The sequence below is a fragment of the Kryptolebias marmoratus genome, linkage group LG18 (genome assembly GCF_001649575.2).
Source record: "Kryptolebias marmoratus isolate JLee-2015 linkage group LG18, ASM164957v2, whole genome shotgun sequence".
Taxonomy (NCBI): Eukaryota; Metazoa; Chordata; class Actinopteri; order Cyprinodontiformes; family Rivulidae; genus Kryptolebias; species Kryptolebias marmoratus.
The window spans coordinates 15,881,170-15,904,364 of NC_051447.1; the positions used below are offsets into that span (position 1 = coordinate 15,881,170).

The 23,195-nt window shown below is 44.7% G+C and overlaps 2 protein-coding genes across 4 annotated transcripts in view; both read right to left on the reverse strand.

Moving 5' to 3' along the window:
* The window catches only part of strip2 (striatin interacting protein 2), a 32,492-nt gene extending 20,690 nt beyond the window's left edge, over nucleotides 1-11,802 (reverse strand). For both annotated transcript variants that reach the window (XM_017424856.3, XM_017424855.3), the window contains exons 1-9: nucleotides 11,570-11,802; nucleotides 9,483-9,552; nucleotides 8,285-8,359; nucleotides 5,787-5,921; nucleotides 5,569-5,689; nucleotides 4,194-4,262; nucleotides 2,774-2,880; nucleotides 2,543-2,670; nucleotides 1,068-1,256 (exon numbers count right to left, since the gene is read on the reverse strand). In XM_017424856.3, coding sequence (XP_017280345.1) covers nucleotides 1,068-1,256; nucleotides 2,543-2,670; nucleotides 2,774-2,880; nucleotides 4,194-4,262; nucleotides 5,569-5,689; nucleotides 5,787-5,921; nucleotides 8,285-8,359; nucleotides 9,483-9,552; nucleotides 11,570-11,680 — 1,005 coding nt within the window. In that variant the 5' untranslated portion in view covers nucleotides 11,681-11,802. The remainder of the gene's footprint in view (nucleotides 1-1,067; nucleotides 1,257-2,542; nucleotides 2,671-2,773; nucleotides 2,881-4,193; nucleotides 4,263-5,568; nucleotides 5,690-5,786; nucleotides 5,922-8,284; nucleotides 8,360-9,482; nucleotides 9,553-11,569) is intronic.
* Nucleotides 11,803-13,817: 2,015 nt separating this feature from the next.
* ahcyl2b (adenosylhomocysteinase like 2b) overlaps nucleotides 13,818-23,195 on the reverse strand; it is a 56,876-nt gene continuing 47,498 nt past the window's right edge. Inside the window, exons 8-17 of one of the 2 annotated variants that reach the window (XM_017424892.3) lie at nucleotides 22,879-22,995; nucleotides 22,731-22,794; nucleotides 21,696-21,784; nucleotides 21,549-21,619; nucleotides 19,986-20,080; nucleotides 18,952-19,050; nucleotides 18,066-18,134; nucleotides 17,905-17,983; nucleotides 16,716-16,836; nucleotides 13,818-16,642 (exon numbers count right to left, since the gene is read on the reverse strand). In XM_017424892.3, the coding sequence (XP_017280381.1) occupies nucleotides 16,636-16,642; nucleotides 16,716-16,836; nucleotides 17,905-17,983; nucleotides 18,066-18,134; nucleotides 18,952-19,050; nucleotides 19,986-20,080; nucleotides 21,549-21,619; nucleotides 21,696-21,784; nucleotides 22,731-22,794; nucleotides 22,879-22,995 (811 nt within the window). In that variant the 3' untranslated portion in view covers nucleotides 13,818-16,635. Of the gene's footprint in view, nucleotides 16,643-16,708; nucleotides 16,837-17,904; nucleotides 17,984-18,065; nucleotides 18,135-18,951; nucleotides 19,051-19,985; nucleotides 20,081-21,548; nucleotides 21,620-21,695; nucleotides 21,785-22,730; nucleotides 22,795-22,878; nucleotides 22,996-23,195 lie in introns of those variants that run through there. The other variant, XM_017424893.3, reaches the window with a different exon arrangement.

Here is a 23,195-nt window from a genome sequence, read left to right on the forward strand (position 1 = left end):
CTTTTTCAGGGAAGGTCTTGCAGATTTCAGCAGGACGATGTTAAACCACAAACAGCCTCCGTTCTAACAGCACGGCTTCATAGAAGAAGAGTCCAGGAGCTGAACTGACCTGCCTGCAGTCCAGACCTCTCACCAGCTGAAAACATCTGACGCATCATGAAACAAAGAATCCACAGAGACCCAGGACTGGAGAGCAGCTAGAACCCTCTACAGACCAGAACGGGACAACATTTCCCTCTAAAACCTCCAGCAGCTGCTCTCCTCAGGTCCTGGATGTCCTCACAGTCCTGTCCAACGTTTTAAGATGTGTTGATGCAGTCAAATTCAAAATGACCTTATTTATTCTACAAATGGTACAATTTCTTAGTTTAAACATTTTGTTTACTGTCTTCCATTGTGAATAAAATATGGGTTTATGAGATTTGCAGATCATTGCGTTCCGTTTTTATTTACGTTTTACAAAGTGTTCTATTTTTTCCAGATTTGGGGTTGTGTATAATGTCATGTTTTGGCTGGAAAATACATAAATGCATGACTTTGTGGCGAGCTGTCGCAAATGTTGAGTGTTTGCCTTAAATTGTCAAATTCCAAATTTCTCTAAATCATCATCGTGCTGCAGACTTCTTGGACTTAGTTGAGTTTTTGGAGGAAAACATGAAGCAACCGTGGACCTTCTAAGAAGAAAAAAAAAAACTGTCAGTGTTAAAATACTTCCCTGATTGCTTACAAAGAACACATAATTTTGATTTGAAACATGTAAATGTTGACGTTAACTCAGAATTCTTTTATGTAGCAGCAAGTTTTGGTTTGGGTGTGAATGACTTCAGTTTGGCTGCTCATTTGTGTTTGGCTGCGTGTCGTTTTAGATCTTTGATTTTAATCATTCGTGCATTTTTTAATCTCGTTTTCAAGTTGGGTTCTATTTAAGGCAAAGCTTTAATGTTTATCGATGCGTCGAACAAAGAGTTGGAAGAAAATTCCTCTTGCAAACAGAAAGGTGAATAAATAAATGTACTGTAAAAGCTGAAGCTGTCGCAGTCAGACTCGGTGTGTGTCGTTTCGTGTACCCTGCGGCTGCGGCGGCCTCTCTTCTGCTGCTGTTGCTGTTCGATGAGCTCCATGGCGGAGGCCGGGGGCGAGGCTGCTCTCATGGCCCTGACCACCTTGATGCTGTCCTCCGGGAGCGGGGGCAGGCGGAGGCGCTCCCGGCCTCGCACCTTCATCTCCTGGAGCTCCTCGAACCCCCCCAGTGTGAACTGGAACACAAGCAGAGGCACGATCCAAAGTACTATTTACCGTATTTCCTGTACTATAAGGCGCATTAGGCGAAACAAAACAGACCCCCTGTCTTTTCGGAGAATCCTGCACCGACGTAAGCGTCAAGCATAAACGCCTCCACCTCTTCAGAGCACGACTATAACGGAGCCTTAATGCTGCAAGCGCTGCGGCTTTGTGGTTTACCAAAGTCGTACTAAAACATCACGACTTCTTACATATGTAAGGCGCTCCGGATTATAAGTTTCATGCCACAGCAATCAGCCTGATCCTGTTCACACGTTCCTGGCCCTAATTACGGTACTACTTACGATTCGCCAAGTAGATGTCCAGCGTTTTCTCCAAGCCCATGCCTGATTCCTCGTTCCTGACCCTCGACTCTCAATCCTTGCCTGAGACCGCTTCTGACTCTGATCCCTGGCTTACGACCTCGTTTCTGCTCTCTGGACTTCGCCTTTTGGTTCGTATCGATTTGGATTTGTCTTCTGCTCTCTGACCTCCCGGCTTTGACCCTTCGCCCGTCTCTGGACTCTCCCGTTAGCCTGTTCCCTTCTCCCTTTTTCTGCCAACTATCCCCGGAGGTCTTACCTGTTCGGAGATCTCTCTTGTTGCACGAAGAGCGTGCCGATCTGGGAGCTAGCGTCTCTCTTAGCCATTTAGTGACAATAAAAACTGTAAAACTTCGTTGGTGTCTGTCTGCTCTGAATCCAAACACACCGAGGCTTTTATAGTCCGGAAAATACGATATACTCGACGCTTACGTCGGCGCAGTATTCTCTGAAAAGACAGGCGGTATTATACCACAGAACCGGTGGAAATGGAGTGAAAAACGATAATAAACTGCCGTCGCCACACACCAAAAATGGCTCCTCGCAGCACCGCCCACATTCAGAAGGAAGAACTGTTGTTTCTGGCTGCGATACTGTACTCTGTGTTAACCATAACAGGAAATAATGCCTGATTCATGGCGGATCACTTTATTGGTTGTAATTCATCAATATTCTTTCCCTCTGGGGTCTATAAACACGCCTTGTTACAGACTGCAGCAGCAACCTCCTTCCACAAGTTTTGAACCGTTTGATTATCTCATAAATGCCATTAAGGCGAACGAAGACGGGGACGTCCAACTCGTCACCTATAAACCCAGCTTTACAGCAATATTTGTGTTACCTGTGGCGGCCATCTTTACCCGAGCTGACTTCAGAAGCCAGTCGGTTGTAGGCGAACGTTTTCGGTCCAATCAATTAGGTGATTAATTCAAACTAACCAGGATGGTTTTCCATAGCAGCAGCAGGACCTTCTTCATGGGGAAGTGTGGCGCGTTCATGCTGCAGAACTTGGTCACCATGGTGAAGAGGAGCAGAGCGAAGGGCTCTTCGTTGTAAAGAGGGGAACCTGGGGAGTTTTCAGGAATGTTTGTGGATCCGAGTTACTGGCACCAACAGACACTTGTGGAAACCGCACACACACACACACACACACACACTCGTACACACACCTAGCTCTTTCTTAAAGGCCTCTCTGGCTGCTCTCCACTCCGGTCGATCGTCTTCTGTTTGAACTCTGATCGTCTCCACCATCAGGTACATGATGCTCAGTAACACTCTGCCGGGAAAGCAAACAGAAGCGGAAGTCAGGGAGGCCAAATCTATTCTTAGGCGCACCACAGACGAGGAGGATTCAGAATCGATTTCCAAATGTCACAAATCAATTCTGTTCATCTGTTAAGAGTCTCAGCAGAGTAGCTGCTGCGCGGTACGGATTGTCCCAGTAGAGTTACCGTAGCTTCCTGTAGTAGAAACACGCTGGAATGAAGCCGATGCATCTTTTCTTTGCTAAACCCTGAAGGATACACGCCTGTAAATAACAGCTGAAATCACCACAGAATGACTGACTCGTTGATTTGTGTATAGATTTCACGATGCTAATCCTGTTAGCTTTTCTATGGCGTTTTCAATGTTAAGTTAGCATCTATGCTAATTCTTGGTCAGCAGCCGGTGATTAACGGGATTTTTGACACAAGTTATTCCAAAAAAAAAAAAAGGTTAAAATGGATTCACCGTGTCCTGGATGACTGAGAATCTACACCAGCAACGTCTTTTACTGGGCAACACGTAAATCAGTGTTTATTTATGCAAAATAAAGACGACTGTTTAAGTTTCAAGGCATTCAAAATGCATCGATAATCGTTTTATAATCACATCCAATCATATCGGGAAGAGCCCCACTCCTGCTGAGCGCATTAAACTGATTAAAAAACAGGCACCCTGACGGGCAGGCCAGCGTTACGCCTGACAACACGTCCTTTTTGTCCTTCCTGACACGGGTGCTGTTTTTTACAGAACACCAACACAACCCAAAGGAAGTTAATTGGATTATTATGCTCACTCTTTTTATTTATTTATTTCTTAGAGCCGTGTATATGTAGTTTGTTAAGATAGGAACGGTGACTTAAAATATAGATAACCTTATGTTTGATGGTCATAACAAACCTTCATTAGACTGTAGCTCAGATAAGAACGTGAACTCATCTTCATTGGGACCTGAGGCCAAATCAAAAGGAAGCAAAATGGATTTTTTTCTTTTTAACAAATATCTAGTAGATTGTGATGTGAATTTATGGGCCAAGACCAAACAAAAAAGGGCTTCAAAATCATTCCCGACTTTAAAAGAACGGTATCAGAAACAGACCCAATCTCCTCGCATCCGGAGCAGGTGATGAAGATGACATTCAGCTACCACCACCATAAGTTTTATATCTGTGGCTGTTTTTGTGTTTGCTAAGATCAACTCGCTGTTGACCGGCATTCAGCGCCTACTATTTGAATCTGTCCAGTGGTTCCTGAGATATTTTACTAACAGAGAGTAAGCTCACTCTCCTCAGAGTGAAGCAGAGGAGGAAGAGGAGAATGACTCACCTGAGCTCTGTGCTGTCTGCGAGAGAGATGGCCGGCTTCCTGACCGCGCTGCTGCACGCCTGGCTGTTGCTGCGGACAGTTTCATTGTTTTAATGATTCGTTTCAAACCAGAAGGCAGCCACAAACACAAAATCTGCTTCATTAAAGCAGAGATAATATGATCATCTATACCAGGGGTGTCCAATCCTGGTCCTCGAGGGCCACTATCCTGTATGTTTTCCTTGTTTCTCTGCTCCAACACACCTGATTCAGTGGTTAAATCACCTCTTCAAGTTCTGCAGAAGCCTGTTAGTCACCCATTGATTTAAATCAGGTGTGTTGGAGCAGAGAAACAAATAAAACATGCAGGATGGTGGCCCTCCTGGACCAGGATTGGACACCACTCATCTGGAACATGCAGACACACACGATGCCTTTTAACTTTCCAAACATTCGTGTGTTTGTCTGACTGCTGACGATGAGCCGCACTGTTCCGGGATGAAGACGGCAGCTTACGGAGCGACGAAGATCCCGGAGGAGGCTGACACCGGCAGCGGCAGGGAGGCGCGGGAACAAACGGATGTGTTGTCTCCGGCAGTACTGACTCTAAGTCTTTGTAACTTTTGGAGTTTTTGAATTATTTTACTTCATTTACAAAAGTCTCCGCCACAGAAATACAAAAAGATCTCCTCAGTTCCTTTAAAAACATCGTTCTCTGAAATCTGCTAAAACATCTTTGATCTATTTTTGTCGTCTTCTGCTCATTTTAGCTTTGAGCTGTAATTATATTTATTTTCACTTTAAGACTCTGGTCATAGTTTTGCTAATTTTAGCTTTAAGGTACTGTCCTGCTTGTTTCAACTCCAGCTACTATTTCGCTGCTCTTTGCCTTTAGATACTGTTTTGCCAATTTTAGCATTTAGCTACTATGCTGCTAATTTCAGCTTTTAGCTTTAAGCTGCCATTTAGCTGCCGTTTTGCTGGGTCTTAGCTTTTAGCTACTCTTGTTCATTTTCAAATTAAGCAACAGCTTCGCTGGCTTTAGCTTTTAGCTTCTGCTGTTTTAGCTAACAGTTTAACTCATTCAGCACCCAGCATTCCTGCAGAAAATGCACTTTTTCTAGTTTTAGCTTTTAGTTTTATTTTTGAGCTATTAGCTACTGTTCTGCTAGTTTTAGATTTTAGCAGTTCTTTTGCCAATTTTAGCTATTGGTCACTATATTACAAATTTTAGCGTTTAGCTACCGTTCTGCTCGTTTGGAACTTCCGTGTTGCTTGATTTAACTTTAACCGCTCAGTTTCAGCTCCTTCAGCAGTCAGTTGTTTTGTTTTGTTTTGCAGTAAAGACAGTTTTAGTTTTGGGTCAGTGATGTGGACAGAAGTAGCCGAAACTCACTCGATCTCCATGCTGAGCAGCTCCAGCAGCGCCGTGAAGAGGCCCATGTCGTAGAGGAGGAAGATGTTGTGTCTGGACCAGTGGAGCACGTCCACCTCTGTGTCGCACTCATCGAACACACCTGCATCCAAAAGAAAACAAAGTGCATTTTATAGGCGTGTGTTTTTCATTTCGTTCGACTGAAGGGACGCTCCTAAACCGGAAACCCCGCCACACACCCTGAGCCAGGTAGAGGATGGCCCTGGCCACCTTCAGCCTCTTGTCCCTGTCCGTCACCTCCAGCGCGTCCAGCAGCCTCATCACATACGCCCTCTGCTCCTCCGCCCTCAGCTCCGTCCACCTCCTGCCTCGAGCTGCGGGGAGGAAACACCAACACGGCGCCCGGTTATGGTCAGCTGGGGGTCTCTGTTCAAAACTTCATCCTTAACCGATGGAGTCTGACCTCAGAAAAGCTCAACGTTGGCTTAGATTCCATCAGTTTTACAGATACTGAGCTGAATTATGGTGTGGAAGTAGCTGCTAAGTGATCGTGCGTAATGTTATTTTCAAGGTTTGACCCGAAATGGATTCAACTCTTATAGTTTCTCAACATAACTGGTGATATGCATTTGTTAGCTCTGAACGCAGCTGAAATCAGGAGTGACAGATACAATAGCTGACAAAAAGAGAACTTCTACGTTGTAATAAAAATAGCCTGCTGTGCCTGCCAAAAGATTCAGGCTGATTTTTGATCGCCTTCTATTCTCAGACTCTTCATCTGATTAAGCGGATGGAAACAGACATCAAGCTTCACCATCATCAGTGACTCCACTGGGGACACCTTGACATCTCTAATCGTAGGAAAACGAAGCTTTCCAATCATCTGCAGACGAATAATCCTTGCTTCGAGTGGAGAGCTCAAAGCAGACGAGACAAATGTTGTAATTTCTGTGAGTGACTCGCTGGGGATTTATAGGAAAGCAACACAAAAGACTGACGAGCGCGCTGTCTGTGCCCCTCACTTACTGTACAAACACAAAGAGCACGAGTCAAGCAGGAAGCCCACCCTCCGCCAACCCCCCCCACACACACACACACACATGAAGGGGACGACGCAGAGAGGCAGATCTGTGCTCTATCTCTGCACAACAGCAGGCCGAGAGCTCCTCGTCTAATCCGGCTGTTTACGATCCCGTACCTCGGGGAGGAGGCGGCACAAAGAGGGTCTCGTTTCTCGCCGCTTCAAACGATGAAGGCTTTTCATTTCTAAACAAACAGCCCGAGACTTTTCCGCCTTCTTGTTTGTTCTCCGTTGTGGAAAAACGAGACCCACTGAAAGGTCTCCTGAGACGTCCTCATTAGGAGGTAACGGAATCATCTGTTTACATTTTGAGACGTCATTCTGCTGTCAAAGTGACACGAATTTCCAGTTATGACACGACTGATGGCCTCGTTATGTCTCACTGATAAGCTTTGTTCAAAAAGACACTCTCCAACAATCTCGGGTTATACAGATTCTTTTCCCGGACATTTCTTTTGCCACATAAGATGGTGGCAGCGGTGGGATTCGAACCTGCCGGCACCATTTGTTGTTGCAAAAAGACAGAAAAAAAACAAAAAACAACTACCCCAGCTTGTTGATTTTGCCACATTTTTGAGACATTCTACACAGTTTTTCTCATTCGTGGGAACAAAAAAGAAAAAAAAGCGGAATTTATTGTAACAAAATACTGAAAAAGAAAAAAGTAAACAACTTCCAAATTTGGGGTTTTAAGTATCGGGACGTAGGCGAAATGATAGAAGGTTCTAAAAACATTCAAATCTAACCTCAAGGGTAAAAAAAAAAACAACAAATGTCACTATCTGTGAAACAAAAACAAAGCTAAAATAATAAAGCTGAAAAACAAATTAGGTTGACAACTAAAGCAGGACCATCGTCTTGTTTCATGACCCGGATCGGACCAAGCTTTAGGTGTTGGACAGATGGCTTTAGACTTTAATCCAGAATATTTTGTTATACAGATAAATTTATAAAAAAGAGCCCATATCATCACCCTTCCACCTTGTTTTTTACAGATATGCTGGGTTCTTACACAAGTTTTCCAACTTTTGGCTCCATTTTCGTTAAGTAAATAATGACACGGTGGAATCTGGTCTGATTTTTTGTTCACCTGGAGTTAGATTTGAATAATTTTAGAATCGAATCATTTTTTACATAAAAGACAGCGTCATTCCCCCCCCCATGACTGTATAAATAAAAATATTAAAGCCTGAGCCACTGTCAGACTGATGTCAGTGATGGTTTCATGGGAAAAAAACAGCGTTGTTCTTGGAAACCAACATGTTGCCATGGGTTTTAGGAAATGTATAGTCTTGCTGACCTTGAGTGTATCACTTAAGGGCTCTATTATCAATCTAACAGCCAACAGGCGCCACGCTGCTGAAGAAACGGGGAAGGTTACTGTGATTAGGAGCAACAACAGGCAGCAGCGACCACATTGTACGCACCACTGTAAAAACCACAGTTTTTATAGTCTTTTCCTATGAATCAGTAAAACACTTAGAAGGCTGACAAGATTAGGAAAACCTCCATAAGTATAGCTGAATATTGGAAAGACGATATTTGCAGTCCATGCCTGTGATTTACTGATGTTGTTCCCATCGATATTGGAGTGAAACTACATTTTCGATACATCGTGCAGCCTTGCTAATAGGTAAACACAAACCCATACGTTACCGTGGTTCCTGAAGTCCTCCTCGAAGTAGTCTCTGTTCAGGGCGAACTCTGGTTCCTCGGTGTAACTGTAGAGCTCTAAGGTCGAAACGGAAAGAAACAGATAAATAAAACGAATCTTGTAACGTTTTAGTCCAAGTTCAGAGCAGTTCAGGTCGTAGCTGCCAGAACCTGAGGGGCGGCGGATGGATTGCCACATCGAAGCGACCTCAGCAAACTCAAAAATGGATACAACTCAGTCAACTGCATGGCTGCTGAGCTGATTCACGACACTAGAGTCAATAATGTCTGTTAGCAAAATATCTCAAACCACTCCACCAGTGGTTCCCAAACTTCTCATGACGTGAATTTCCTTTTTTTTAAATAAAGATTAATCAAATAGAACAATAAAAGCAGAGTGCTTCATCAGCCTCTGGAATAAGGAATAAAACAAAATGACAAAACTCCAATCTGTGCGCAAAAACCCACCAAATATAACTTTATAGGCGCTCAGTACTAATGGCTGCACGGAGTCTAATTTCACTGCATTAAAGATGGAAATGAAAACAACTCAATACAAGTTTGAGAACCACCAACTGGGCAGATTTTAGTGAAACTCTCCCAAAGTAAACACTGGCTGTTCATCAAAAACCCATTAAAGATTTAGAGTCAGTCCAATTCAAGATGGCCGCCACAGCTAACCAACCGTTGTCGTCTTAGTATGTTCAGTACGGCTCAGTTTGAGCGGTTTGGAGACAAAGTTAGAGTCGTACGGCTGAGATGGTTCGGACACGAGCGGAGGAAGGATGGTGGATATTTTGGACAGACGAGGTCGACTGTGGAGCTGCCAGGGAGGAGGAGGAGGAGGCAAAGAGCAAGGAGGAGGTTCATGGAGATAAGGAAGGAGGTTGGTGTGACAGAGGAGGATGCTGGGACGGGGGGAAGTAACAGAACAGAAGGAAAGATTTAAACTCCCATCTGATCTGTGAATCTGATCTAAGCAGCTGTCGCATTCAGCTCCTCTTCCTCCTCCTCCTCCTCCTCCTCTCAGCTCAGTCATCATACTTTGACCTCGAGGAGCTGTCACTACAGAGACGCTTCTGTCCGTTCGTCGGGGTGACTCAGAGGCTCTGGCAGAGCTCACCAGGAGGACCAGCTTCCCGACCTGAACGTAAGAAAGAATAAAAAACAAAATCTGGGCTGGAGAGGCGAACGGTCCTACCTGAGAGCTCGGTGGAGAGCGTGTCTGCGTCTCCGTACTCGAACTCCAGGTTTGGAGACTCCATGGAGCTCTGCGGGGGACAGGAAAAAAGAAGACGAGAACAGAAACACACGTTGTTTACCCGCCGACTCTGATGCCGAGAGATGACTCTGATAAACTGACGAGTGGAGTTTCAGGGTATGATTGGCCGCCGCAGCTGATTAACCATTTGCATATTTTGTCTCGGATCCTCGCCGGTCGTTACAGAGACGCAGCTCCTGCTTTAATCAGCCCAACTGAACCTTGTCAGGACCGAAGCGGTCTGCTGGAGGCGAGGAGACAAATAAAGAGTCGGCTCGGGCCTCATTTCAGAGGGGATTAGCCCTCCGTGGACGGGTTGGTTCGATTGGCGCACGGCTGAACGCAACTCGCGTTTAAAATCCCTGTGAACAAGAAGGGAGAAAAACGGCAAACCTTGACGGCGAGGAGGGATTAATTTCAAGAAGTTGGAGGCCAAGCTGGAGCCAAAACACACCTCTGACGAGCTCGCCACAAGGAAACGGATTCTTCGCTTATTTACAAAGAAACAGGTTCTGCGAGACACATCAGGACGCCTAAATAAAAGTAGGAGAACGCTGCAGAATAAACAAGAGCCAAATCCTTTATGGGACATGCATGCATGGGTGCTACATGGGACAAAAAGACAAAACAGTCTAATATAGATTTTACACCAGCGAATACTACAAGACATCACTTCAAGCTGAGTGTAAGCTGTATTTAACCCTTAGAACAGCCCCCCACACACACACACCCCTCCAGGGGCCCAACCCAGGTCCGTAAATAAGGACTGAGTCAGCTGTCCGCCGCTCACATTTATAAATACACACCAAAAACCAAGTCGGGATCAACAGAGCGTCAGGCAACAACAAGCCAAACAAAACAGTTCCATGTCATCTCTGCACCAGGAGATGAGAGAATTAATTATTTATACCTGAAGTCTTTTTAAAACTCGTCACATCTCTCATATAAAACTCAGCAGACCTTTCTGATGCTCACGGTTCGAGAACTTTCAAAATCCGACTTACAGTTTTCGCACAGCGACTCTTTGTTCGAGGCTTACTTTTTAGTGTGCATTTTTCTTTTGTCTGCCTGTCATTGACTGGGAGTGGTGGATACAGGTGCGTGGTTACCATGGTGACAGCTTTAACGTTTCTTTTGATCTTGGATGTCTTTTAAACAGCTCATAGATCTAACTGTAGGGGGTCGCGGTGGATCAGCAGTCACTGCCTCGGTGTCATAACCCTGAGGCTGCCAGTTCGAGCCCAGGTCGCTGACTGTGGCGACCCCTGCAGCAGGAAACAGCAATTTATTTTCTTATCTTAAACTATTAGAGTTAATGTTGACATTTTGGGGCTTCTGAATCGATCCAAATGTCGATAATATCGATATCGATGTCGATATCTGTGCAATAAGATCAATACTTAAAGTTTAGTTTCTATGAAGGGAGAATTTTAAAAAAATTGAATTATAGTTTCAGAACACTTGTTCAATTTGTTCTTAAGCAAGGGTTTTTAAGCATTTTGTGTATTACAGAAAAAAAGTTTTATTATGATAATAAAATACCTTTAAACTTTGCCAAAATTATTTCCAGGGTTTTATACAATTTTACAAAGAGATAAAAATCTAAAAAAAAAATTAAAAAAACACGTGAAGGTAATAAAATTTGATTCAGATTTAACATAAGTATCGATATGTGATCGGTATCGATGCATTTACTCGGTATCTTATTAAAAACCTTTTTTTTTTGCAGTATCGTCCACCTCCAGTGGACACAAATATGATAATGGGGTAATAATTTAGAGCAATGAATGCATGAATATCGGGGCTCAGACTGAGCCGCATTTCTCCACCTGCACTCGGCACCGCTGGAGGATTATCCGGGGTTTATTTTTAGGACTCGGCAGCCAAAATAACACCTCGCTGTCTGCCCGCATGCTTTCGAGCCAAGACACCGCATGGAGAGGACATTCAGCTGATCTGAAAGCTCCCCAGCAACAACACACACACACACACACACACACACACACACCAGCAGCAGCAGCGCATACCTCCGACTCCTTCTGCAGGTCCTTGAACGCATCTTTCCCCTTCGGTCTCTGCCTGTCCCCGCCGTCGTTCAGGTTGTTGATGACGGGGACCTCCATGTCCTCCGCCTGCATGTCTGCGCGCTCGGCCCGGCCCGGCTCACCTCCTCCTGGGCGGGTGTAGTTGGTGCATGCCGGTCCGCAGCTCCGCTCCACAGAGCCGAGCTGAGGGTCTCCTCCTCCTCTTCCTCCTCCTCCTCCTCCCTAAATGTGTTTCATTCCCTGTCCCCGCGCGTCCCGAGTGGGCGGGGTTAAAGGCAGACAGCGGAGAGGCGCGTGGACTTGACCCCACGGTGCCAAAAAACAAAAAACAAAAATGGTGTCAGTGTACACAATAACAACAGTTAGGTTCAATGACAAACTAATTCTCAATTTCATTGTTGTTTTATGTTACTTTATCTACAAAAACAACAAACAAACATTTTAAACCCCAAAAAGTTCACTTCACAAATGGACTACGGAAGCCAGAAAGGGACAAACACGGAGTAAGGACGCAATCATGTCTGTAGCCAGGATTTTTTGAGTGAGGGAGTTATTTTTTTTAGGAAAAGTGGACCTTTTTAGCAGGATATGAGGTCCCCTTATTGAGGTCCAGGGGCGGTGCTGTGGTGGGGGACCCAGGGGGGCTAAGCCCCCCTTAAGCTCCTGCATTTTAAGGGTTCTATTAGGGTATGAACTGTAATTCTGACTTCCATTTGGGGCGGCAGTGGCTCAGGAGGTAAGGGTTCATCCTGTAATTGAAAGGTTGCCGGTTCCAGCCCCCTGCTTTGTCCATCTCAGCCTTTGTGTCCTTGGGCAGGACACTTCACTTGCCTCCTTGCCTACTTGGTGGCGCCGGTGCAATGGCAGCCACACTTCCTCCAGCCCGCGCCAGGGCAGCAGTGGCTATAATGTAGCTTATCGCCGTCAGTGGATAAATGGGTAAATGTAGTGTGAAGCACTTTAGACTAGCTAAAGCGCTACACAAGTGCACGCCCTTTACCATATACATTAGCTGTCAAAATATGTGATTTTTCAATGTTTCTTATATTAACGTTTTTGTATTTGTTTCATTTATGATAAAAAATAACCACTACATATGCATCATTCACTGTTAGTTCTTCATAATTTGAAATAAACAAGTTAACGTCAGGTTTTATTGGCAACAATTACAAGCCGTTTGTTTACATTCGAACATTGACGAGTTCACTTCAGACAGTCTGACGGATACCGAGTCGGTAAAATCATCCCTGGATGTGAACGGAGTCAGAGGCAGAACGATGGACAACAGGTGGGAAGAGAAAAGGTGAAGTTCTTCTTCTTCTGAAAGGAAACGACTAAAAGCTGCGAGGACGAGCCGACAGACGGAGAGTCATCCTGGGGAGGAAGTCATTGTTTCATGGTGGTTAAAGCTGAAGTTGGGGGCTGAGATCAGATTGAATGAAACGAGTTGATATTTTTTTTGTTTTCAAACGCAATTTTTACAAAAACCCTGATGAGTTTGTTACATTAACCTCCAAACAATCATTTAATGATGCAGAAACTCTGTTATAAGCCTAAAAATTCAAAATAACACTGAAAAAAAGTCACATATTTTGACATCTTTAAGCTTGTTCTTCAAATGGAGGCCGTTAAAAGCACCATCTACAACAGGTAAGATATTGACTGCTTATAACCTTCCCAAACATCACTTCAAAAGATCTAAACTACTTTAATGAATATTCAGAAAACAGAGGATATATAGAATATAAAGAAACTTACCCAGCTTCCATCAGTGATGTTTGGCCACTCAGCTTGAACCTATTGTAGCTCATTTGTGTTTTAGACAAAAGAATGGTGGAAATTTGGACGCAAAATTCATAATTTCATCATTTTTTCCCCCTACATTTAAGGGGAATAACGAAAAATTTACCACTCACCGCCTTCGAGGCCGGCGTTTTAGATCCTCGTGTTGAGAAACGATGGTTGTAGACGAGGGTTTTATTCCAGTGGCTCCTGAGATAAAATCGTCCAAATTCGCCTTTTGGAAGCGGACCGTTAAAGCTTCCTGTAGTCTGAAGCCCCCCAGGAGAGGCAGGGAAATTAAATCATCTACTTTATTTACGACACAAGGAAACTCAGAAAGCTTCACGCCAAATAAAATCCACACAAACTGGTCACACTTTTTACATTTTTCTTTATTATTATTCATATTATTACAGATTATTGCTCATCATCTAACATGATCACTTTCAATATCTGATTTTTTTTTTTTTTCCCCCGTTTTGACGATTGAGAATTTAGCCGGTTTGGAGGATTCAGGTCGGTAAATACAGGACTCGAGTTCACCTTCCTAACCTGCGCGTCTCGTTCGCGATGCTGGTGTCTTCCCTTCGCCTAACGACGCGAAACGACTGAGAAGCTCCTCCCGACGCACAGGCCAGGATCCTGAGGCAGCTGTTAACCAAAGCCACAAGATTTCAAGAAAAAAAAAGTAAAAAACAGATGTGGACGAAGACGACGAATACCTGTAATCGACTCGGATTCCTCGGTTTATTTTTAAACGTATAGAAAAGGGGGAAAAATAAGATCGAAGACGGCACAAAAAGACGGGAACGGAAACACCGACTGTTTTTTGTCTTTTCAAGAACATGTTTCTGAAAACTTTACTCTTTTTTTTTTTTTTTACCCCCACCAGTTTCGACCTTCAAATAAAAACGTAACACTGCGCGAGTATTTGCACGGTAAACGGGACGAGATGAGAAACGTTCTACTCAGAAGGTAAACCAGAACAAAACGTAGCTTGATTTTAAAAAATAAAAAGGGAGTTTTCCAGCACGGGGTGGTCCCGGATGTGGATTGAAGCCGTTAAATCTGCGGAGCAGCAGCGGCGGCAGCGGCGTTCTAACCTCTACAGTGGATGTAAAATTCACAACAAAGACCGATCTACGGAGGTGAAGACGATTACGCTTCTTGGAAAGAGACGAAAAGAAGTTTGAAATAAAAGACAACTTCTGAGACGAGTTACTTCCAGTTGCAGTCAGATGTTTCCATAAACTCACTCATTAATTTGGGACTTTTAAGGATTTAATTGACCTGCTGGAGGGATCGAACAACAAGACATGGGAGGACAAGCTTGAATTTACTGTGGACTGGCTCAGCTTTGTCGTACAATTTAAACGACGGCATTTATCGAACCACGAAGGAAACTGCTGAACGCTGATGTCTCCGGACTGAGAGGACGTCCAATGAGACAGTTCCACATGTTGAAGTGTCCCTGGGTAGGACGATGAACCCCTAATTCCCTCCGATGTGTCCCATCGGTGCATGAATGTGATCAGAAGCCCTGATTAGACTCTATAGGATGATTTATTCAGGTTAGCTCTGCAGCAGAGGCTGGATGGATGTGAGGACGGATAAATGAGGACACGGATTGTTGTAAAGAGCTCTGAGAGGCCTGGTTGGTTAGAAGGGAGCTATATAAGTCCAGACCATTGACCAAGAAAGAAGTTCCGGATCCGAAAGCAACTCGAAGGCCAGACGCCTTCTGGAGAAAGGTTATTCGGCCGAGACGGCAGGAAGTGTGTTTGCTGGAGCACGGTGGTGGCGGTGTCGTGCTGTAGGCCCGGTGCATTGCCCAAACTTGATGGAACAGTTAAAGTTTTCATCTCCAACATGTCTTCCATCAGGACGATGATCCGAAACGCCCATCAGAGCCGATCGCTGATTGGACGAAACAAGCCAACCGTAAGCTCCCGGAAGGGCGTTCCCCAAGCGCCGACCGCAGGAAACCGACCAAAACTACCAATTCTGCCGGTACCTGGACTATTATTAAAAGCCCAAAATGATTAAACCCGTCGTGCGTTTATGTAAACGTCCGACTGCAACTGTCAGCACCACCGTCTTGTGTTAATGAGGGTCAGTACAGTAAAGCAGCACCATACTTCTCATTGAGAACCTGAAAAAAGGAAACTGGCCTCAGCGCCGGCCTGGCGACGCCATTTTTCTTCATGTAAATACTCCGTCACAGTATTCAAACAGGAGGGTTTGAGTACATTTATTACACAAATCATCAGGACAGTTAATTGCTTATCTGTGGCGATTCGGTCAAAAGTAATAATATTAGATGGCGCAAAAAAAACAAGTAAAAGATAGAAAATAATCTTAAATTCTATATAAATATCTAAATATACAGTATACCTTTGTAATGATTTGACAATCTGCCATGCTTCTTATACATTATTCTTGGAAAAAGGAAAGGAGGAAATAAAAAAAAATACTTTTATTCGTTTCAACACTGGCTTGTTTGAGCAGCTGGGAGCTGAGAAAGAAGCAGCCAATCAAAACGGAGTCAATTCTTCTGAAAGTAAAACGTTTAGGAACGAAGCGAATCGCACTGAAATAAAATACAAAGATATGATTGGACCCTGAGGACCCCGTCCACTAAATCTACCCCTCCCCCTTCTGAAAATTTGTACACAATAAAATAAAATCAGGTAAAAAAGAAAGACGTCGACCAACAAAATAAAACAGAAAAAAAAAAAAAAACTGTCCGTCACTAAACTTTCATTCACTCACTTTTTTTTTTTTTTTTTAAATCAACGTTTTGTGTATAGCGCCTGTTTTCTTTCATCTTAAAGCAGATTAAAAAATAAAAAAAACATGGCAAAGAGAAGGAGGGATGGAGGATTTACGAACGCGTCGACACACCGACGAGCGACGGAGCAGAAGGGTGACGACAAAACGGAGCTGGAAGCAAAGCTGAGCTGAGCTTTCAGGAGGTGAAAGAACAAAAAAAAAAACAAACAGGAAATAGTTTGTTGCGAACGGCAGGAGCGGTGTAGTTTGTTTTTTTAAATATTACTGTGGTCGGCTGTGAATAAATAAAACGAGTCCCGCGGATGAAGGGAAAACCGAGGCCCCTCCTCCCCTTCGCTCCAGATGTAATGCAGGTGTGTTGACCGTTCTGCTCGTCCTTCCTCCTGTCCTCCTCTTCCTCCTCCTCCCCGTGTGTGTGCGATTTCTGGAGTTCTGACATCTCCTCAGCTAGCCCCTCTCCCCCTTACACTGGTTTAATACCTTAAGGGGGAAAAACAAGAAGGTTAAAGCGGACCGACGTGCCCCCCCCCCAGCGTTCGGCTCGTGTTAGTACCTGTAGTAGTTTGGCTTGAAGGGGCCGTTCTTGTTCAGTCCCAGGTACTTGGCCTGCTCGTCGCTCAGCTCTGTCAGGTGCGCGTCAAACGTGGGGAGGTGTAAGCTTGCCACGTACTCATCTGGAAGGCAAACGAGACGGAAGATTCAAGGCCGGGCGATGCAGTGAGAAACGACGGCTGTTTCGGTCAAAACGGCTAAAAAATATTTTGCTAAATTACACTCGGAGCACGCGTGGCAGATGTGAATGACTCTCAGCTACTACCTCGTCACATTTTAGCTCCACATCTGTACAGCTGACTGAGCTGGAGCCATTTTTGTGTCACCCGAGGTCGCACAGCTGTGGTGGCCATCTTGAATCGGATCGACTCCAAAAGTTAATGAGTTGTAGACGTTCATCTGGTAACTGCTTCGTGAGCGTTTCATTAAAACCCGGCGCGCAGTTCATGAGATATTTTGCTAACAGACGGGGAGTTTACACCAGTTGTCAATGGTAATGTTTGAAACAAAGACTCTCAGCTACTACCACACCGGTTTCTAGCTGAAAATCTGTAAACCTGACTGAGTTAGAGCAATATTTCTGTTTGCTACGGTCAGTTAGTCATTTCAAAATGAGCTGAAGTTAATCAGTTGTAGAAGAACGCCTGATGATTGATTTTTCCTGAGAATTTCATTAAAATCCATTCAGTGGGTCATGAAATATTTTGCTAACAGACAGACAGGCAAAAGCGTTACCAGCTGGGTGTAAAAACATGTCCAGCTTCCCTGGCTGGTCGTTTCAAAGAGGAAACAGGAAGTCGCAGGAGCGGATTTCACCTGATTTTCCCCCTCGTTCACCTTTCCTCACACGAGCCCTTCCTGCTCTCATGTTTGTGTCGGTGGAAAGCAGCCGACCGACGCTGACAGGCTGACCTACATTAAGCTTTTTCCTTTTTTTTTTTAAACAAACAGGTTTCGCTCCCGGCCACTCAGGCGGCCGGGAAACGCAACCAGCGGCACGGCAGACAAGCTGCACAGAAACGGGTTCGTTCCGCCGTTAACGATTCGCCTCCCGGGGACTCGACTCGGGACTGAAAGGAAGAGATGAGCGCAGCTCGCCTTCTGGTCTAATCCCTCCTCTTTATCTCTGGCTGGTGGCAACGTCCCTGATACTAACCATTTGCACAAATCGTTCTCGAGGTTCATCTTACCCATCTTTTTGGGCAGCAGATAAACATCCTGCTTGTAGCGTCCCTCGGGGGCGTTGTAGAGTTCTATCAGAGCCAGAGCCTGGGAGACAAAACAAGCACGTGAACACACCGACTTCTTGTTTCGCCGTGGTTCGACAACTCGAGCGGACGGAATGAAGTACCTGGGTCGTGGCGGTGATGGAAAGCACAAACGTGGGCACAGTGGAGCAGCTGAGGTTCAGCAGACGGCCCTGCAGAGAGAAGAAACAACATTTTTTATTAATAACACCGGAAAAAATACAAGCTAATTTACCTGCTGGTTCCCCCTACAATAACCTGGTGACAGAAGATGGTAAAGCAAAGTAAAAAGTTAGTCGCTTTTGTGGATCCTGACAGAGAAACGCTCGCAGGACGCGGGGGGAGAGAAAAGAATGAATAATGAACTCAGGAAGAAAACGGTTCATAATTAATAAGGTCATCTCGTGTTGAGAAAGAACAGAGTTCACGACCTGGCGAGATCTCAGAGTACGTCTCAGCAAATTTTAGCTCCATATCTGCAGATCGGACTGAGCTACAGCCATTCCTGGGTTTGCCCAGGCGGCCATCTTGAATCAAGTCGACTCCAAAAGGTAATGAGTTGCACCTCCGTTTACTCATATTTCTAAGTTTTGCTCAAAAAGGCATTTAACTAAAACCAGGTTTCTGTCCGACGCAGTAATGATTGTGTGATAAAGTGACGCTCAGTTCCTTCGGATGAGTGACTGTTTTCAGCGCAGGTTCATTTGGAAACACGAGGGCGTCAAGGCTCGAAGACGCCGCAGATCAAACGGCGTCAGAGACGTGAACGGCGACAGGCTTGGCAGGTCGTCTGGCCTCGGCTGAACTGCTCTCATTCTGCCACAGCTCATAAAATCACACCGCTGAGGAAGCACGTGTCCTCTTTTTTTTTAAAAACAAAGCGTAGCTCATTTTAAGGTTTTATAAGAATGTGTTGCTTTTTATCCACAGCTGCATTCGGGCGCCGGTCGTGAATTTGCTAATCGCGTTGGTATGTTTGTGCGTTTTCACCTCTGCCAGCAGGACTATCCTCTTGCCGTCGGGCCAGATGACGTGGTCCACCTGCGAGCGCACCCTCTCCCAGGTGAGTTCAGGAGTCCGCAGGCTTGCCTGAAAGACAAAACGCCAACAATCATTTACAGATCCCTTACAGCTCGTGGAAACGGCGCTCAGAAGCAGCCGTCTAACGGATATCTGCACGCCTTTAATATGTCACAGAGTAAATTATTGATTTCTTCTTTCTTTTACAAAGATTAGCTAAAATAGTATGGATAAATTCATTAAGACCTTTAAAGAGACTAGTAATCTTCGCATTATAGTCAAGTTTTAAACATTAATTAGTTTCGACTATTTAAATCAGTGGTCTCCAATCCTGGTCCTCGAGGGCCGCCATCCTGCAGGTTTTACTTGTTTCTCTGCTCCAACACACCTGATTTGAATCAGTGGGTGATTAACAGGCTTCTGCAGAACATGAAGAGGTAATTTAACCATGAATCAGGTGTGTTGGAGCAGGGAAACAAGGAAAACATGCAGGATGGCGGCCCTCGAGGACCAGGATTGGAGACCCCTGGAAACAAACAGCTGCTGGGGAGTTTGATATCGTTGTGTTAGAGGAGCTCAGAAAGAAGATTATAGATATTTACATTAAAAGGTAAAGACTACTGGAGCAGCTTCTCAAAAAAAAGGAGCTTCCTGGGACTCTAACCAACCTCGCAGGACGTGGACGCAAGAGAAAATGCAACCCCAGGCTGATCAGACGGACGGTAAAAAAGAAGCCAAGGAAACCGTCCCAAACCGTTTAATCTGAACTCTGAAGTCAAGAGACGGCACTCCCTGATCGCAACTTCTCTCCCACTTTGAATCAAAAAATAATAATAAAATACTGTTTCGACCATCAAAGTTCATAAATCAGACGCCTCGCTGCAACCTGGAAGCTCTTAGTTACCGTGACAACAGTGAACAACCACTGCCCGGTCGCCTGTCGAGGCCGATTATTTATGCTGTGACATTTGTAAATAAATAAGCAGGCGCAGCGGCCGACTGACCACGTCGATCTCGGTGTTGGAGTGCCCCATGTTGCAGACGATGCAGCTGTTCTTCATGCGGTCCAGGTGCTCCCTCACCACCACGTTCTTATTGCCTGACGGAGGAGGAGGGGGACACACAGAGACAGTCTTAGAGAGGACAGAAAGAAAGGGGCTGTGAGAAGACGTCACACAGTCTGGGGCCTGACGGAGAAAAATAGGAGCGCCCCTCGTGATGTAATTAATCGTCTGAGAACTCGGGCAAAGTTAATTAGAAAATGTGATTTAGTGTTGCACTTTCTGGCTCTTTCCAACACTTTCTGATCCACACGTTCTACCAAAAATACAAAACTACAGAAAAAAACATGTTGATTTCATTGAAGCCCCATTATTTAGTCACCAAACTTAAATAATGAAGCCCATAGAAGGTGATTCTGAATTAGTAACTGCAGCTCATCATAGTTAATAGGTGTCTGTAGACATTTGTTTTGGTTTTTCCACCGGTGGCGCTGTGGTTGAACAGTCCTTAGATCTACATTTATCAGGTCTTTTCAGCTCCTGATCAGCTGAGCGAAACCGAACGCTCCTTCAAGCAGAGGCCGTTTATCTGCCGTCGCCGTCCTCTGAAGGAGTGCGGCACGAAGCAGGCTGATCTCTGGGTAACGCTCGAAGCGCTCTTTTCAAACTCTGCTTGAAAATTAAAACCGAAGGCCTACAACGCACAGCTCCGACGGCGATGTCCTCCGTTGTCGTTGATGGTAAACGAGTCACAGAGTTCCCCTGGCAGTGCGAAGGCAAACACGTAGGTCCTTAAAACTGCTCGGTCCAAAAAAAAACGCCCAATAAAACCATTTTATAGGGTCGTTATGAGTGAGCATCACTTGAGTCACTTTTCAAATATTCAAAGTCTACAAAAAATGGCCAAATTTGAAGAACACAACCGTCGGCCATATTTTATTTTTTGTTTACACACATTTTTTTGACACCAGCACCTGGTAGTGGCAGTGCTTTTCCGCTCCTACTGCCCACACGCCTCCAATATAAAGAAAAGCCTCCCCAGTGTCTTTCTGCCATCATATTTTATTTTGAAAGGATTATGGAGTGGAAACTAAGGTCACAGGTGAGCTCAGCTTTACCGTCAGAATACATGGCTACCCCTCCATGTTCAACCATTGGACCGCAGCCACCTTTATTGGGGCTTTTAAACATCCTTTATGGCAAAACGCGACGCCACGTCACCTTTTCTTCGGCGTCGCCTCAAAGGCAGCAGCATCCGGTAATAAAGTTGGGACAAGCAATTCTCCGCTCTAATTCAGAGTTCAGCTCCGCGGCTGCTGGGCTCAGAACTTGATTAGGAACTGCCACGGAGTGATTACCACCACCGAATCGCTGCTGGTCACCAGAAACGAACCGCAGCAGAAAACCCGAAGGCCTCGTACCCTTACGATGATCAAAATACAAGTCGTTTGTGTGTGGGTGCTGCATTTCTTTAAGCAGTCCAAGGAGAGGATTGTGTTCAGTCCTGCACAGCTGGTAAGAGATGATCAGCAAACAAATACTTATCAAGGATGTGGAGAAACCAACCGGTGCAGGTGATGACGATGTCCACTTGTCTGATGACCTCGTTGAGTTTCACCAGCCTGAAGCCGTCCATGCTGCGGGGAAAAAAACACAAGTAAGTCAGATTAATCCAACTCCGACAGCATAAATGGCATTTTAAAATAACCTCACCAGGCCTGCAAGGCGCAGATGGGGTCGATCTCTGTGACGTAGACGATGGAGCCCATGGCTTTGAGGGCAGCGCAGCAGCCTTTCCCAACCTGACGATGGAAAACAGGAATCAAGAGCAACGTAAAATTTAAATCCAGAGCTGGAATTCTTGACGGCGTCCCTCCAGAGTTTACGAACCTGCACTCTCGTAAACAAAAACCAGTTGAAACCAGGAGACAAATCACCACATTTCAACAAACTACGGATCATCCTGAAGCTTTTCAGACGGAAAATTTAAAAAAAATCCTCGTTGTGACTCAATTTGCCAACACAGGACACAAATATCTCCACAAATAGCGTTCCTCTGATCATTCTAGGCCATGTAGTCCAACCCTTCATTTACACTTCAGCCCCGATTCTAAACCAGAACCTCGATAATTACGTTACGGACCAGTTTGGAACTGGACTCCAGGTACTGATGGGCTCAGATTCCTGCAGATAAGTGCACAAAATAAATACATATACATCCCTTGTTGGTCCAACCAGCTGGATTGTTCCAACTTTTTAAACAAATACAGTGTCTAATAAAATTATTTAAACCTTTTAGACTAGTGTTTTCTCTGAAAGCCTAAACCCCTGCAGGGAGACCTCACATTGTTCTGTTACTGTTGTGATTTAATGATTTGAAGCCCAGGATAATTATGACAGCTGGCACGAAAGCAAACATAAGAGAAGCATTCATTTCGTCACTTCTGAAGTTTGCATTTTCGACTCAGCAGACTCAGATTTTCTTTTTTTTCCTGTCAATGTTTGAACCATTAAATGGCGAAACATAAATTTAAAGTAAACGGTTGTACGATTGTCGGGGTTTTGTTATCTGTACGCTTCAAACACCTTTAAAAAAACAATCTGGACTCAAATTTATAGCAGAGAACACTTAATGAGAAAAACTACAAAATTTATTTATACTTCAAGTGTCAAATCTTCAGTATAAAACACTAAAAGTATTTATTTATAAAAAGTGTCCACTCTCCAGTTTGGATTTCAGGGCCTCACCTCTCCGTATCCACACACCACCACCTGTTTGCCTCCAAACATGACGTCCGTGGTCCTCTTCAAGCTGGAGACAGAAACGTTGTTAGCTGACTGAAACACACGTGGCTACTTCTGATCAAATAAAGCGTTTGGTTTTTTTTCCACACACCCGTCTAAGATGGACTCCCTGCAGCAGTAAAGGTTGTCGAACTTCTGTTTGGTGACTGAGTCGTTGACGTTCATGGCTGGAACGCACAGCTTTCCTGCTTTGGAGAGCTGATACAACCTGTATTCAACCACACAAAAACCGTTTATTAATGAGACAGGAAGGATTAAAAAACAACATTTAATCAAATTTAAAAAAACCATGCTATAACATGTCCACCACTAGGTGGTGCTGCCGTCACATCGTAAGTGTGACCAATGTTTGTCTGAACACAATCTGTGATTTAAACAGAGACCAATCGACGCAGGGTGGCGTTCAGT